This window comes from Perissodus microlepis, chromosome 3 (genome assembly GCF_051167445.1).
Source record: "Perissodus microlepis isolate ML-2025 ecotype Zambia chromosome 3, ASM5116744v1, whole genome shotgun sequence".
NCBI classification, from domain to species: Eukaryota; Metazoa; Chordata; class Actinopteri; order Cichliformes; family Cichlidae; genus Perissodus; species Perissodus microlepis.
Window position 1 is genome coordinate 3,048,841 of NC_140463.1, and position 16,405 is coordinate 3,065,245.

A 16,405-nucleotide genomic window follows, 5' to 3' on the forward strand; every position below is an offset into this window, starting at 1 on the left:
CTCCAAAGCACTTGCAAACTCCAAAACACTTGCAAAATCCAAAACACTTGCAAACTCCAAAACACATGCAAACTCCAAAACACTTGCAAAATCCAAAACACTTGCAAACTCCAAAACACTTGCAAACTCTAAAGCACTTGCAAACTCGAAAACACTTGCAAAATCCAAAACACATGCAAACTCCAAAACACTTGCAAAATCCAAAACACTTGCAAACTCCAAAACACTTGCAAACTCCAAAACACTTGCAAACTCCAAAACACTTGCAAAATCCAAAACACTTGCAAACTCCAAAACACATGCAAACTCCAAAACACTTGCAAAATCCAAAACACTTGCAAACTCCAAAACACTTGCAAACTCCAAAACACTTGCAAACTCCAAAACACTTGCAAACTCCAAAGCACTTGCAAACTCCAAAACACTTGCAAAATCCAAAACACTTGCAAACTCCAAAACACATGCAAAATCCAAAACACTTGCAAAATCCAAAACACTTGCAAACTCCAAAACACTTGCAAACTCTAAAGCACTTGCAAACTCGAAAACACTTGCAAAATCCAAAACACATGCAAACTCCAAAACACTTGCAAAATCCAAAACACTTGCAAACTCCAAAACACTTGCAAACTCCAAAACACTTGCAAACTCCAAAGCACTTGCAAACTCCAAAACACTTGCAAAATCCAAAACACTTGCAAACTCCAAAACACATGCAAACTCCAAAACACTTGCAAAATCCAAAACACTTGCAAACTCCAAAACACTTGCAAACTCTAAAGCACTTGCAAACTCGAAAACACTTGCAAAATCCAAAACACATGCAAACTCCAAAACACTTGCAAAATCCAAAACACTTGCAAACTCCAAAACACTTGCAAACTCCAAAACACTTGCAAACTTCAAAGCACAACGGAAGTGCTCCAGGACGCTAGGGGCAGTGTTGAGCTCGATTTGCAAAATAAACGGCAAGTTTGTCTGTATGGGACGGTCTATTCTCCGTCGCGCTTCCCAGGTTGCCTTGCAACCATGATACTAACCGCTGGAAACGTGTCATACAACTTTGTTTGACAGAAATGAAGGAGAACATTGATAGGTTTGTAGCTTGAACCTATTCGCTGGAACGTTGAAGACAATATAATTACACACAAGCAAAGTTCTTCATGTTTCTCGTGCACGGGAGAGAACCGGACAAACGCCGTTCCTTCGCTTGACCCCAGTTGCTCTCGTCCGCTCCCCCGTAACACTGCTCTTTTATTGAGGTTACATGAATATGCATAGGTTCATTAACATACGATGTCTACATACAAACAAAGAGTACCTTGCCTGTGTGTGTGTGTGTGTGTGTGTGGGGTCAGAGTGTGACCCCATAAATGACTTCCCTAAACCTGGTGGTCTGGAAGTCCAACAGTTCATCTAAACAAAAGGCACTTAGCCTAAAACAGATATAGCCACGTTTATCCTACCATAAAACAATAAGAGAAGGTACGACCTCTCCCATGCTCCCAGAGTGCTCTCTAATGCACACAAAGTTTGCAGACTATCAAGGATCAAACCTCTACCAATCTACAACTAATTATAAAACTCTAAGCATATATAAGTAGATATTTCTAAGCATAAATGACAATCAACAATACAAAACCTAACAAACATATTTTGTTCATTTGTTTGTTTGTTTCTACAAGAGCTTTGTGTGATTTGATAAGTATCTGAGGCTGAGACCACAGGACTGTAAAACATGATTGTTGGGCTTCATTTCTGTACTGAACAGATTAGTTAGTAAATAACAATTAGCTAATGTTGTTCATGAGACTAAAGTCATATCACTTTGGTAATGTAAATATAATATGGCCAATATTATAGTTATTATATTAATCATTATTAGCTATTACAGCAGTGAACATGAACTCTGTGTCAAATACTGAGCCTCAGTACAGATGCAAGTTGCAGTTATCTATATGTCTTATCACCTTAAATCTTCACTCAAAGACAAGTATCTTTGACAGTGCATATATAGGTGTATCATATATAAGAGACAAATGTTGTTCCTTCAGTATGTTGGCATTACTAAATTTGGCTCATTGCTTACATGTATTTATGAAAAGAAAATGTACGCTGTGATAACTGTGTCTGATAAAATGAAGAGTAGACTGATATATGAAATATTCCTTTATTGGGTGAGAAAATCAGACCATGTCATAACTGCTTTAAGTCATACAGAATAGATATCAGAGCCTTAAACAGGCTGACTTCTGCTAAATGGGTCAAACTGGGCAGAAAGTCTACAAACACATAACATCCTTATAGAATATGATGTAACACTTACCTCAGAATATATAAAGCATATAAACAATTACAGCAATATGGTGCAACAAACACAGCAGTGCTACTAATCCAAAATACTCAAAGCTTCATAGAACTGAAACAAACATTTATTTTTAGCTCCATTCTGCTGCTGATACATACTTTAGGTTTCTGAACATTAAACTTGTTGCTGCCTTTCATAGTGTGTAACTTGAAGGCCCTGAGTACTTTCTCCCACACTGAAAACACTGGGATGATAACATTATTTGAACATTACCTAATAAGACTGATTCAGGACAGACAATTAGTTATGTTAAACTTTCCTAGCAGTCCTTCACAAACAGGGAACAGTCTGTCTATTCTCTCCATCTGTCAGCTGCTGCTGGCTCTTCCTCCTCTTCCTCACACACTGCTGAGTTTGTCCTGGTGGATCATCAGGGGTGCAAAGCCTCACAGATGATGTGCAGCAGTGGGTCCCTCAGTCTGTCCTCACTCTGGACACTTGCAGTTGTCACACATGGAAATCAAATGTGTGATAAGCTGCAGGATTCAAACACAAGTGTAACTTATAAACACATGTTCATACTTTTATTCCACAATCAGAGAGAAAGAAAAGAGAGAGAGTGCAGGACAGACAGACAGGTGACAGTCTCAGGTGTATACACTGCTACAAAACAGCACAAAAGAAGGAGGATTGTGTTATTACGAAACAAGAAGAGTTCCCAGATGGTGCAGTGGACACATGTGTGACTGCTGTGATTAAAGCATCTTTCTTTCAGCTTAACGAGTGAACCGTCAGCTCGTTCAAACACACGTTAAAGTCCGTTTGGCTCGACACCACCGAACAGAGGCAGCAATATAACATAGCTAACATTAACAGTGCAGTGAATCCTGCTTGTGCCGTGATATTCAGGACTGCAAACCGAGCAGCATCACTGACTTTCAGCTTGTTGTGTTTGTGGATATATGACTGACTTTAATTATCCATAAAATCATCACATTCTCTGTAAGATTAAAGTCAACTATTGAACGGCGTATATTTTGAAGTAAAGGCTTTAAAACCAAGTTAGTACAAACATCGCTAATGTCACATAACTTTCCCGACATGTAGCCAACAGTAATGTTTTAATGTTCTTCATTATAAAAACATTTGCGCATAAATAAGTGTCATAATATTCAGTTCTGAAAGTTTACTCTTCGGCGGCTCCGCTTCCGCCGTTTTTTTTTTTTAAATCTGGGATATGTTGGGCCATGAAGGCTACACCGACCCATCCTTAAAATTCAGGGAAATTAAGGACGCATTTGAGGGCCGCATTTCGAGCAGCCTTTGAATTGGGACAGCCTTCGTCGTGTCGCTGTGACGTAATCGGCCTTAAAATGCGGCCTTTAAGGCTACAGACCCTGAATTGGGATACAGCCCAAATCCGGTCATTGGTACTTCCTGGCTTGTGTAGTTACTAGGTAACAAAAGCTCAACACTGCCCCTAGCGTCCTGGAGCACTTCCGTTGTGTTTTGGGGTTTGCAAGTGTTTTGGAGTTTGTGTCACACAGTGGAAATTTGTATTTATCTTGTATATTGTTTTTATTCTGATTTTTAGTGTTTATTTATGAGTGTCGTTTTATTTGCATGGTTTTATTCTGTTTCTATTGCATGGTTTTTAGTGTTTTATGTGACATGGTTTTTATCCACTGTGGACTGGCTGCACATGGGACAAATTAGCTGATAGGGACCACCTGCTGAGGCAGGGGTGTGTCCAGAGGTGGCCTATCAGCTGTGTAAAGACCTTTTAAAAACAGGCTAGCTGAGCACTGAAGGAGAGAGGCCCCAGACTGGAAGGTTAATGCGAGATGGCCAGCGTGACGCGGCGACCCAGTTCTGACCTCATGGAACGGCAACAGACACCGATGCAAGGGGAGCTGTGGCGGTGGTCGCATGATGGATTCGGGTGCAGAACGCAAGCCGGGCTGGGAAGTGATGGGCCAGCGGAAGGACAAGAAGATGGGAGGCTCTTTCTTGTCTGCCGAAGACGAGGCTGGCGTGGACTCTGCTCTAAAGAAGGAATTCCTGGCCTGCTGATGGACCCATAATGAACATGTGGCATAATTATAGCAGGGGGGGTTTTAGTGAATGTAGAAAATGGTAGTTTTACGGGTTTTAGAATTGTTTTATTTAGTTTTAGTAGATTGACAACATTTTATTACGTACATTTTAAGGGTGTTTTTATTTGTGCTCCCTGGCCTAGTAATAAACTGTTTCTGATCAGACCTGCTTCCTCTCTGTGCCCGTGGTATCTGACTCGCTTGCTCCCCCTTGTATTTTAAAGAATCGTTCTTTTTAGTGTGACATTCTGGCGCGACCGCTTTAGTGTCGCCGCGTGTTACATTTGCATGTGTTTTGGAGTTTGCAAGTGTTTTGGAGTTTGCAAGTGTTTTGGAGTTTGCATGTGTTTTGGAGTTTGCATGTGTTTTGGAGTTTGCAAGTGTTTTGGAGTTTGTATGTGCTTTGTCTCTAGGGGCCACCGTACTGTTCTTATAAAAACAGCTGATGATTTTACAGAAACATGATGCAAACATGAGAATGAACAAATGATTTTTATTAACAGACACTGTTTATTTTTCACTTTGCACGATGTCATCAACACTGTGACACCAGGGGGCGCTCATCACCAGCTGAAGAAGTGTGCAGTGATAATGGGGGGAGTATTGTGTGTACTAGAGCTGTACTGTGGGTACTGCAGTAATGACACCTGGTCACGTCAATCAGAGGTCACTAAAATCAATATTGAATCAGTAACTTTGCTTTTCTCTGGTCCCTCCCCAGTCGGACCAGGACTGACATGTTTAGCTGCATGTTCTCCTCTCAGGGTACCAGGTGGGGATGGTGGAGGTTACAGAGGGGGAGGAGTCTGTCCTGTTGCCCTTTTAAACCACACCTGGCCTTCCTCAGGACGTCACAGTGGAGTGGACACTCACTGAACCCAAACACATGAAGGTCCATGAGAGTGGAGACAATCAGCCAGATAAACAGGACCAGGATTACAGAGGTCGCACAGAGACCACTTCAGTCTGACCCTGAAAGACCTCCACCTCACTGACAGTGGAGTCTACACCGTCTGCAGTAAGGATGGATACGTCCTGCTGCAGAAAGGGGTGACTCTCAATGTTAAAGGTCAGTAAACACATCACAGGTCTCAGTGAATGCTGCATCAACAGCAGCTCCACCCTCCTCCTCCTCTACAGGAGAAACTTTCTGTTTTTCCATATAATCTATGATTATTGTTCCCACAGCGACACACACAGCATCATGAACTGAACAACATGATCCCTGATCTGATGTTATAATCCTGTATTTTACACATGTGTCAGTTTTGTCCGGCGGTCATGTGTCCCTTCCAATAATACGACATGAGGCTGGAATAAAATCTATGGACTGGAAAACTTTATTAAAGAAGACACATGTTAACACAGCACAACACCAACTAAAAGCAAAACAGCTTCACTTATACTATAAAAACTAAACTAATAAAAATACAGACGAGGAAATGGACCCCTCCTCTGCAGCAACCTTGGTGGGAGCCATGGCAGACATGCTTCCATGTCTCAGGAGGAGGAGGGCACCAAACTCTGAGGTCAAAGGGGAGCTGAGGTATGTTTACAGGGTCACAAGTTTCTTTTATTTCTACATCAGGGATGTTTTGTTTGTTCTGTTGGCCTTGGCTCTCCCTGACGTTATACCTCAGTCTGAACCCAAATCCCATCACCAGTATTAAATAAACCTTCTAAAATTACCATCTTGGCTCCTCCTTCTCTATCCACCTTTATGTTCGTCCCTTCAATCCCCTAGACTAACCAGGGGACGTAACATAAATTGGGGGCTCATCCGGGAGATTACCCTGCTTAAGCCATTTTTAGCTGGTGAAGGTTTTGAGTTGTTTGTTTCTGCTGGTGTATTTGGCAGAGGTAGTTAGTATGGCAACTGGTGTTTTCAATTTGAGTGCATTTTTGAATAATCCTTCTTGGGAGGAGCTAAATGTGTGTAGAAAACATGATTTGTTTACTATAGCAGCACACTTTGAGTTAAATGTATCAAGGCAAATGGTGAAAGAGGACTTGAAAACTGCTGTTTCAAACAAACTTGTGGAGGAAGGCCTGCTTCCTGTTTCTAAATCACCTCGCTTGCCAGTTCCTCTTGACAGGACCCCTAATGAAGGAGTGAAGCCTGCTGTGTTAAAGGAAGAAGGGCAAAACCCTGCTGCTGTGGAGCAACAAACGGTGGAAAATTTAAGCACTAATGGCTCACCTTCTTTTGCTACTCCATCTTCTCCTCATTCAAGACAAGAAGTATTACTCAAGGTACATTTGGCTAGATTACAATTGGAGGCTCAGGATAAAGCCCAAGCTCGTCAGGCAGAGATGGAACTTCGCAGGTTGGAGTTGGAAGCAGAGACAGAAAAGGTGTTAAAGCTGAAAAGGTTGGAGCTGGAGTTGCAGATTGAAAGGGAGGTCAGACTGCGTCAGTTGGAGTTACAGGCACAGACTTCAAGAAGCACTACTACTCAACCTAGTTCTGCAAATTCATCTGTTGGTGAAACAACCTCCTCCTATGTAAACCCAGGTGGTTTTAATGTGAGTAAAAACATTGTGTTGGTACCTCCATTTCGTGAATCAGAAGTTGATACATATTTCCATGTGTTTGAACGTGTTGCTGCATCATTGCACTGGCCGAGAGAAGTTTGGCCATTGCTTCTTCAGTGCAAATTGGTAGGCAAAGCACAAGAAGTCTGTTCTGCTTTGTCTTTGGAAGAAAGTTTGAAATATGATGTAGTGAAGTCTGCTATCCTTGCTGCTTATGAACTTGTTCCCGAAGCGTATAGGCAACGCTTTCGCAATCACAAAAGAACAGCAAATCAGACTTTTGTAGAGTTTGCTCGTGAAAAAGCTACTCTTTTTGATAGATGGATAACAGCAAGTAAAGTTCCTGACTACAACTCCTTACGTGAACTGATACTGCTGGAAGAGTTCAAAAATGGCCTGCCAGAACGCATTGTTGTACACCTTAATGAACAGAAGGTTTCCACTTTGAAAGAAGCAGCTGTGATAGCTGATGAATTTGTGCTGACTCATAAAACTGTTTTTGTGCAGAAACGTGAAGTTACCACCAGAGAACCTCCCCCACGAAAGGATCCTTCAAGCCCACGACAGACTTTTGCTTCAAGGACTGAAAGGGAATGTTTCTATTGTCATAAACTTGGCCATGTTGTTGTTGAATGTCCTGCTTTGAAGCGCAAGAACCAGTCACCAAAAGGAGTAGGTTTAATTAAAACCATTCATGCTGAGAGAGGGGTCCAAAGTGAAGGAGTTGATCCCTGCTTCAAACCCTTCCTCTTAGATGGCACTGTGTCATTGACTGGGAAGCCTGAGGATGAAAAACCCATTCGAATACTGATTACTGATTCGAAACCCATTCGAATCATGACCCTCCCGATACGGGAGGGTCATGATTTTATCTGGTGTATTACCCTTGAGTGACCATTCCTCTTGCCATGGTAGCATTCTGATTCAAGGAGTTGAAATGGGCTATGTTGAAGCTCCTTTGCATTATGTACACATCAAGTCAAAGTTGGTTAATGGCATCTTCTCTGTGGCAGTACGCCCCTCACTTCCCATAAAAGGGGTGCAGTTCATTTTGGGAAATGATATTGCTGGTGGAAAAGTGTAACCTGTTCCCGAAGTAACAAATGATCCAGAATCAAATTTGAAGAGCAACGACCTAGCAACATGTTTCCCATCTGTTTTTCCTGCTTGTGTTCTCACCAGGGCTCAAACAAGACGTAAAGCTGCAGAAATTGATTTGTCAGACTCTTCATTGGTTCAGGCTCTTGCTACAGATGATTTGCAAACCCTGATTGATCTTAAAAGTGGCTCAAAGGATACTACTGAGAAGTGGAAGGATCTCCATCTCTCACAGTTAGACTTGCCAGTCACACGTGAAAGCCTTATTGCTGCTCAGAAGTCTGATCCCTCATTGACTAAATGCTTTACTTCTCTTTCTGAAACAGGAAATAAAAAGGCTTCTTATTTCTTGGAAGATGGGGTCTTGATGCACAACTGGACTGCACACCCAATTTTAACAGCAGACGTAGAGGGAAGCTGTTGACTGTGACTGGAGCACTACTTATCAGATTGTTGTGCCTCTTGAGTATTGTCACTACGTAGTCTCCCTTGCACATGAGCACCCCCTGTCTGGTCATTTGGGAGTTACAAAAACGTACAATAAGATACTCAACCATTTCTTTTGGCCAGGATTGAAGGCTGATGTAGTTGAGTTTTGCCGCACTTGTAAAACATGTCAGATTGCAGGAAAGCCAAACCAGACAGTTCCTATAGCTCCTCTTCATCCTATACCAGTACTTGGTGAACCTTTTGAACATGTCATTGTGGACTGTGTTGGTCCATTGCCCAAGACAAAGAATGGTAATCAGTTTTTACTGACTGCAATGTGTACTTCGACTTGTTTTCCAGAAGCTGTCCCACTCAGAAGAATAATTGCACCTTTGGTGATTAAAGTTTTGACAAAGTTCTTCACTACTTTTGGTCTACCAAAAGTAGTCCAGACAGACCAAGGAACTAACTTTCTGTCTAAACTTTTCAAGCAGGTCATGCAGACTCTGGGGATTAAGCATGTTGTGTCAAGTGCATACCATCCTGAGTCTCAAGGAGCATTAGAGCGCTGGCATCAGACACTCAAGGCAACGTTGCAGAAATACTGCTTGGATACTGGAAAAGAGTGGGATGAGGGAGTACCCCTGATGGTGTTTGCCATGCGCGAAGCTAAGCAAGAATCCCTTGGGTTTAGCCCAAATGAACTAGTGTTTGGTCATTCTGTTTGGGGACCTTTGAAGTTGTTGAAAGAACAGTTCTTGTCAACAGACCATGTTGTGAAAACTAATGTTCTGGATTATGTTTCACAGTTCAGAGCGCCTCCATAAGGCCAGGTTGGCAGCTGCAGAAGCCCTCTCCTCTGCTCAGGGGAAGATGAAGAGTTGGTATGATAAGAAAGCCGTTCCTCGATCTTTCAATCCAGGTGACAAGGTTTTGGTTCTTCTACCAACTGCTAGCTCTGCATTGTCTGCCCGCTTCTGTAGACCATACCAGGTGGCTAAGAAAGTAAATGACACTGACTATGTGATTAAAACACCAGACAGGAAGCGTAAAACACGCTTGTGCCATCTCAATATGCTCAAATCTTTTCATTCTAGAGCTGACTCTCTCTGTGGTCCTGCAGATAAGTCTGTGGCATCTCCGTCAGAGCAAATCTCATCTCCAGAAACTCTCTTGTTGAACTCTTCCTCAGGATTGAGGTCGAGTTTAGATGAAGACGGGCTCAAACTTTGTGATGCCAGCTACCAGAATGCTTAATTCTGAGGTACTGTCCCAGTTGTCTATATATCTGTCTCACTTGACCCGTGAGCAACAGTTAGACATTGAAAGGCTCGTCAACCTTCATTTAAAACTCTTTGGGGACATGCCTTCCCGTACTACTGTAATAGAGCACGACATTGATGTTGGGAATGCAGTGCCTATTAAGCAGCATGCTTACCGTGTGAATATGGCAAAAAGGGAAATGACGAACAAAGAAGTAGACTACCTTCTGAAGCATGGATTGGCTATCCCAAGCTATAGTCCATGGAGCTCTCCGTGCCTGGTTACGCCAAAATCAGATGGAACACCTCGCTTTTGCACAGATTTCCGCAAGGTAAATGCAGTAACAGTGCCTGATTCCTTCCCACTGCCCCGTATTGAGGACTGTATTGACAGCGTCGGATCTGCTGCTTATGTGAGTAAGCTTGACCTTCTTAAAGGTTATTGGCAAGTACCTTTGACAGAAAGAGCATCAGAAATCTCAGCTTTCGTAACACCTGATCACTTTTTACAATATACAGTCATGGCATTTGGAATGAGAAATGCTCCTGCTACCTTTCAGAGGTTAATGTCAACTGTATTATCTGGTGTGGCAAACTGTAATGTTTATCTTGATGATGTGGTCATCTATTCTTCCAACTGGTCAGAGCATGTCGACACTTTAACCACTGTGTTAAAGCGTTTAGCTGATGCTTCCTTGACTCTCAACTTGGCTAAATGCGAGTTTGGTAAGGCTACAGTGACCTACCTTGGAAAGGAAGTTGGGCAGGGCAAGGTTCGCCCTATCAGTGCAAAGGTTAATGCCATTCTCAACTTTCCTGTGCCAACAACACGCTGTGAGCTGCACAGATTTCTGGGGATGGTTGGTTACTACAGGTGTTTCTGTAGGAATTTTTCTGAAGTCGTAACACCACTGACAAACCTGTGCAGCCCGAAGGTACCATTCATTTGGAGTCCTGAGTGTCAACATGCTTTTGAATGTGCAAAAGGTCTTCTGTCGAGTTCACCTGTTCTTGTTGCTCCAGACTTTTCTAAACCTTTCAAGCTTGAAGTGGATGCCAGTGAGGTGGGGGCTGGAGCTGTTCTTCTTCAGGATGATGGACAAGGAGTGAGTCATCCTGTCTGCTTCTTTGGCAAGAAGTTCGATACTCATCAAAGACGGTACTCGACAATTGAAAAGGAGACTCTGGCCATGCTTCTGGCTCTTCAACACCTTGATGTGTATGTGGGATCTACTTCCCAACCTGTAGAGGTCTTCACTGATCACAATCCTCTCGTGTTTCTCTCTCGTATGTATAACAACAATCAACGATTGATGAGGTGGGCTTTAATTTCACAAAACTACAACATTGAAATAAAGCATAAGAGAGGATGTGAAAATATTGTGGCAGATGCCCTCTCAAGAATGTGATGGTGTAAGGTTAACAAACTTATACGTTTGTTTTTCTGGGTGGGGGTGTTACATCCCCCAGGAGGATGTCTCTTCTCCCTACTAACCCTTTGTTTTGTCCAGGCTCCACCTCCTCTGTCCTGATTGGATGCTGCGCAGAGTCCGGCTAATTGGTAATCAGCAGAGCGCTATTTAAGGCCTGTGGAGCTGTGCTTCTGTGCCCTCTGGCCATTTTGGTTGCCATACCTGTGCAGGCTTGCATGCCTTTGTATCTTGTATGAGCATTGTTGTTTCATGTTCGGACTGCTTGTAGGGGAGAGCTGCCTTTTGTTTTGACACCCTGTTTTCTCCTGTTTATGTGTTGTTAGGTAGGTTATGGTTATAGGTTGTATATTTTGTTTCTTTGGAGTTAGGTAAGTTTCTTTTATTTCTACATCAGGGATGTTTTGTTTGTTCTGTTGGCCTTGGCTCTCCCTGACGTTATACCTCAGTCTGAACCCAAATCCCATCACCAGTATTAAATAAACCTTCTAAAATTACCATCTTGGCTCCTCCTTCTCTATCCACCTTTATGTTCGTCCCTTCAATCCCCTAGACTAACCAGGGGACTTAACACAGTGGATACACAGTTAGTACTGCACAGTCAGAAACATCAAGTTATTCTTAGTACTTGCAATGAATAAGTTGTCCTAACAGAGTCTAAGTTTAAGTTGTGGGAACTAATGAGGTTTTACAGTGTATGAGGTCAAAGGGACTGAATGGGGAGGATTGGCAGCAGACTGCCACGTTCATGTTGGGAGAAGAGAGCCAGAATAATCTTGTTGTCACAGTATATAAGCTGTATGGCTGTTTCAGGCTGATCCTTGGTGTGAGGCAGACTGTTGTCACCCTGGGATCCTGTAAACTTGTCATTTCAACTGCTGAAGGAAATCTTTTTAAATCGTTTTCTCCTGACTTCCTTCTGAAAACATTTGAACACAACAAATCGGTGACCCGGCGTGATTTTTCAGTTGGAAAGGAGAAAAGGAGGATTGGAGAGGCTCCTGACGGAGCTGCTGTCAGACGCCAGAAGTGGAGGAAACTGATTCACCCTCACAGAAGGCCTTCAAAATAAAGGTAAACAGAGCCTGTTATATCAAAAGCTGCAAAATTGGCCATGAACCAGATTAAAATGTGAGCGGTGATGGTTACAGTTCTCAGTCACACTGATCGAGTGTTTATATGATAAGATACATGTTTAATACATAAAGTTGGAATTACAAGTTAGTAAGAAGATTTTTAACAAAGGTTGAATTTAAGCCTGAAGTTTAAAGGTGAAAGAAATTTCACGGTTTATCAAGGCTAACAAGGAAATAGGTCAAAGGTTAAGATTAAGGATTAAGATGAATCAGAAAATGATGTAATGAAATGAAAATGTGAGGTAAAGGAATAAATAGGTCAAAGGTCAGGTTAAGGTAAATTTTAAGCCTTTGTTAGTTAAACTAAATAAAATAATCAGAATAAACGATTGGGGGAAAAAAGCAAAGATGTTGTGATCAAATAGTTTGTACGGCATAAAGAAAAACATGTTTCAGTAGATTGTATGTTGAAAACCACTGTAGACACTGGTAGAGACCTCAAATCATTGTTACTGAGGAATTCTGCCTTAAACAGTAAAGTGTTCTTTAAAAGTGTGTGTGTGTGTGTGTGTGTGTGTGTGTGTGTGTGTGTGTGTGCGCAGCTGTTCTTTGTGTTGTTGCTGCATCGTTGCCTCAGGGGGAAAGTTGTGTGTGTGTTGAACATGCAGACTAACAGAGACTGCAGCTGTCAGCAGCCACACACACTTTCTATTCTTCAAATCAAATCACAGTGAAACATGTTCACTGACAGCTCAGCTTCAGCATCGTCTTCATGCTGTGACTGCAGCCGTTCAACTCTGTTTGTCTTTAACCCAAATCATCACAACATGGAAATATAATCATCAAAATGATGTGACTGGAAGGATGCAGCAGTCTGTGCTCCACCTTTCTCCTCCACACCTGCAGGTGGAGAACATGGATGCATGAATCTCTACAGAGTTCTTTGAATATTATCCGTCTCATCAGTTTTCAGTGAACAAAACTCCTCACAGAGCCAAAATAAGCAGTTTGTATCCAACATAACTCAGCTGGACTCTGATGCTCCGTATAACAGCCACACATGAGTCTGGATTCACTCAAAGCATTGAACAAACTTTATTGTAAATGAAGCTTTTGGACATTTATTCTCTGATATTTGCTCTTCAGCTCGAGTCTCCATCAGTGGGAACATTTCCTGATTCAACTTTTCTTCTGTTCAAATCAAACTCCATGAGAATCAAAGTGTGAATCAGAGTCCTGATGATCAGATTCTATAGAAACATGGAGACTGTAGAGGATTTACACTGTGAAGAGAAAATTATTAGAAGGCAAAGAAACTCAAACTCAGATATCTATTTACATGTACATATACATGGGCGATCCCCCATCACGGTCCGATCTGCTCTGCACCAACTGTGTGCAGAACAGATGTGACCCAGAGGAAAACCGCCCAGGGCTCTTAGCACACTCTTTATTTATACTTCAAGCAAGTTTCCACAGCAGTAGGAGTGGCATGTTCAGAATACAAAAACATTTCCATAAAAGGAGAGACCTTTAGCTTGTCTGTTGAAACAGGAGATAGCTTGGTATGTATAGAAATTTAAACATTCCCATAAAAGGAGAGAGAGAGAGAGAGAGAGACCGTTAACTTTGTCTGTTAACACAGGGGGTAGTATCGTATGTCACCGCATTCCTCTACACATCTGGTTCCACTTTCCTTTCCTGTGGTGGATCTAATTCACAAGCTCTCCTTATTTTAAATGAAGCTACAACTAAACAATAATCACAAAATTAAAAATCTTTCATCATACACTCAATATGTTCATTTGTTCCCTTCAAGAAAAATCAATCATTCATCAAATTAAATCAGTCGTTGATCAGTTTGATTGACAGGACAGATGATCAGAGGTGCAGAGTTTTTACCTCCATAATTAGGACAGGGACTGAAGTATGGGTGGAGTTTGTGAGTGAAGAAGCAGCCAGTAAAGGAGTAGATCAGAGCTGCAGCACCTACATCATAAAAGGAGACCAGACCCTCCTCATAATCCACAAACACCCCCACCTTCTCAGGACCAGGATGAAGACAGAGACGGACTGGAGGGGAAGCACGAGCTATGTACTCATTTCCATTTCTCAGCCCTACAATCCAGAAACCATCCTGAGGTCTCAGTGGGATTATTCCCTTCCTGTTGATCGACTCTGTGGCCACTCCTAAAGTCCAGTCAGTCTTTCCTTTAACCTGAACCTCAAAGTAAAATCTGCCTGAAGAGAAACTCTGCTCTCCTAAAACACAAACATACTTAGAAAATCTCTCTGGGTTGTCTGGAAGATTCTTCCTCACATCACTATGATAAACTTGTTTTCCATCATCAGACAGGATGAGTTTAGGATGAGCTGTATCAGGATCCAGAGTCACATCCACCTCATGCTGCTGGACCCTCTGCAGCTCTGCAGCCTCAAACAGCTTCTTCTTCATGGGTTTCCTGATTGTCTCCTCCAGCTGAGCCACAGCTCTCCCCACAGTCCCCTCATATGATGGTGGATGAACTCTGACCTCTGTCCAGTCCTTGGTGGGTGGAGCAGCTTTCAGGGAGGAGAAGCTTTGGAGGAGGTGGAGGTGGTCTTCAGAACGTGAGAGCTGCTCCACCTCAGAGCTTCTCTCCATCAGCTCAGAGATTTCCTGTTCCAGATCTTTGATGAGACCTTCAGCCTGTTTCTCTGTAGCTTCCTGTTTGTCTTCGATCTCCTTCATGAGCTCCTTCAGGCGTCTCTCAACAGACTCCATCAGAGCCGTGAGGACCTGAACACCTTCTGCTTTCTGTCTGTCTGCAGCATCTTTACTCATCTTCACCGACTCTGTGATCTCCTGAATCTTCAGTCGTCTCTTCTGGATCATCTGCTGAATCTCAGCCTCTGTCTTCTCCAGCTCTGCCTTCTTTCCTTCATATTCTTCTCTCAGAGGAACAAACTCGTGGTTCTTGTGGTCTAAAACAGAGCAGAGCATGCAGACACATGTCTGGTCGGTCTTACAGAACAGCTGCAGAAAGTTATCGTGCTTCGTGCACATCCTGCCTTCCAGGTTCTCCACAGCATCAACCAGCTGATGTCTTTTCAGACGTTTCAGTGTCAGATGAGGCTCCAGGTGAGTCTGACAGTAGGAGGTCTGACACACCAGGCAGGACTTCAGGGCCTTCAGTCTGGTTCCAGTGCAGACGTCACAGGGAACTTCTCCTGGTTTGGCAGCTTGTTGCTCTGAGCTGCTGCTGCTGGCTTTCTGCTGAGCTTCACGTCTGAACTGAGCAACCATCTCAGAGATGAAGGTGTTGACCCTCAGCTGAGGTCTGGTGTAGAAAGTCTCTTTACACATGGGACACTGACAGCTCTGATTCATGTCCCAGTGCTGACTGATGCAGGTTTTGCAGAAGTTGTGTCCACATGGTGTAGAGACTGGATCAGTGAACACATCCAGACAGATGGAGCACAGAAACTGATCTTCAGATCGCAGATTGCTGGCAGCAGACATGTCTGCACTCTGAGGGAGAAAGAAAAGAAACATTTGATTCAAAATTCACTTTAAATTTCATTTTTAAACAGAGAGAAACAAGCGTCAGTAGTCTGAGGAGCTTGGAGAGAAAAGCGTCTGGACTTTTTTGAGTTTCTACTCATCACACTCTTCACCTCATCCTCAACACGGACAAGACCAAGGAATTAATACTGCACTTTTGGAAGAACTCCCTCCCCTGCAACCTCTGGAGAGGGTGGAGGTGGAGAGGGCAAACAGCCACAGATTCCTGGGACTGCAGGTTACATCAGACCTGAGCTGGACTCTCAACACTACAGCAACTGTGAAAAAAGCCCAGCAAAGGCTTTATTTCATTAGGCTGCTCAGGAAAGCCGACCTGAACCACCACCCTCTCACCCAGGCCTGCAGAGGACTGATAGAGAGCATCCTCACCGCAGGCATCACTGTCTGGTATGGAAACACTACACAGACAGAGAGGAAGGCTCTGCAAAGAGTCATAAAGTCTGCAGAGAGGATTATAGGAACAACACTTGCATCCATGGACCTGCACATACAAAGCTGTACATACAATCTCAGACACAACAGAGCGGACAGCAGCATCACACACAGAACAAGATTCTTCAACAGCTTCTTTGACTGTTAGACACTGAGAGGTTGATGGCTCCGTGT

The 16,405-nt window shown here is 42.9% G+C and overlaps 1 protein-coding gene across 1 annotated transcript; it reads right to left on the reverse strand.

Annotated features, from left to right (window-relative positions):
• Positions 1-13,305: 13,305 nt before the first annotated feature.
• LOC146389443 (E3 ubiquitin-protein ligase TRIM21-like) lies at positions 13,306-16,150 on the reverse strand. Its single transcript, XM_084910937.1, has one exon. The coding sequence runs from the start codon at positions 15,767-15,769 to the stop codon at positions 14,075-14,077; it is 1,695 nt and encodes a 564-aa protein (XP_084767063.1). The 5' UTR covers positions 15,770-16,150; the 3' UTR covers positions 13,306-14,074.
• Between the last annotated feature and the right edge of the window lie 255 nt (positions 16,151-16,405).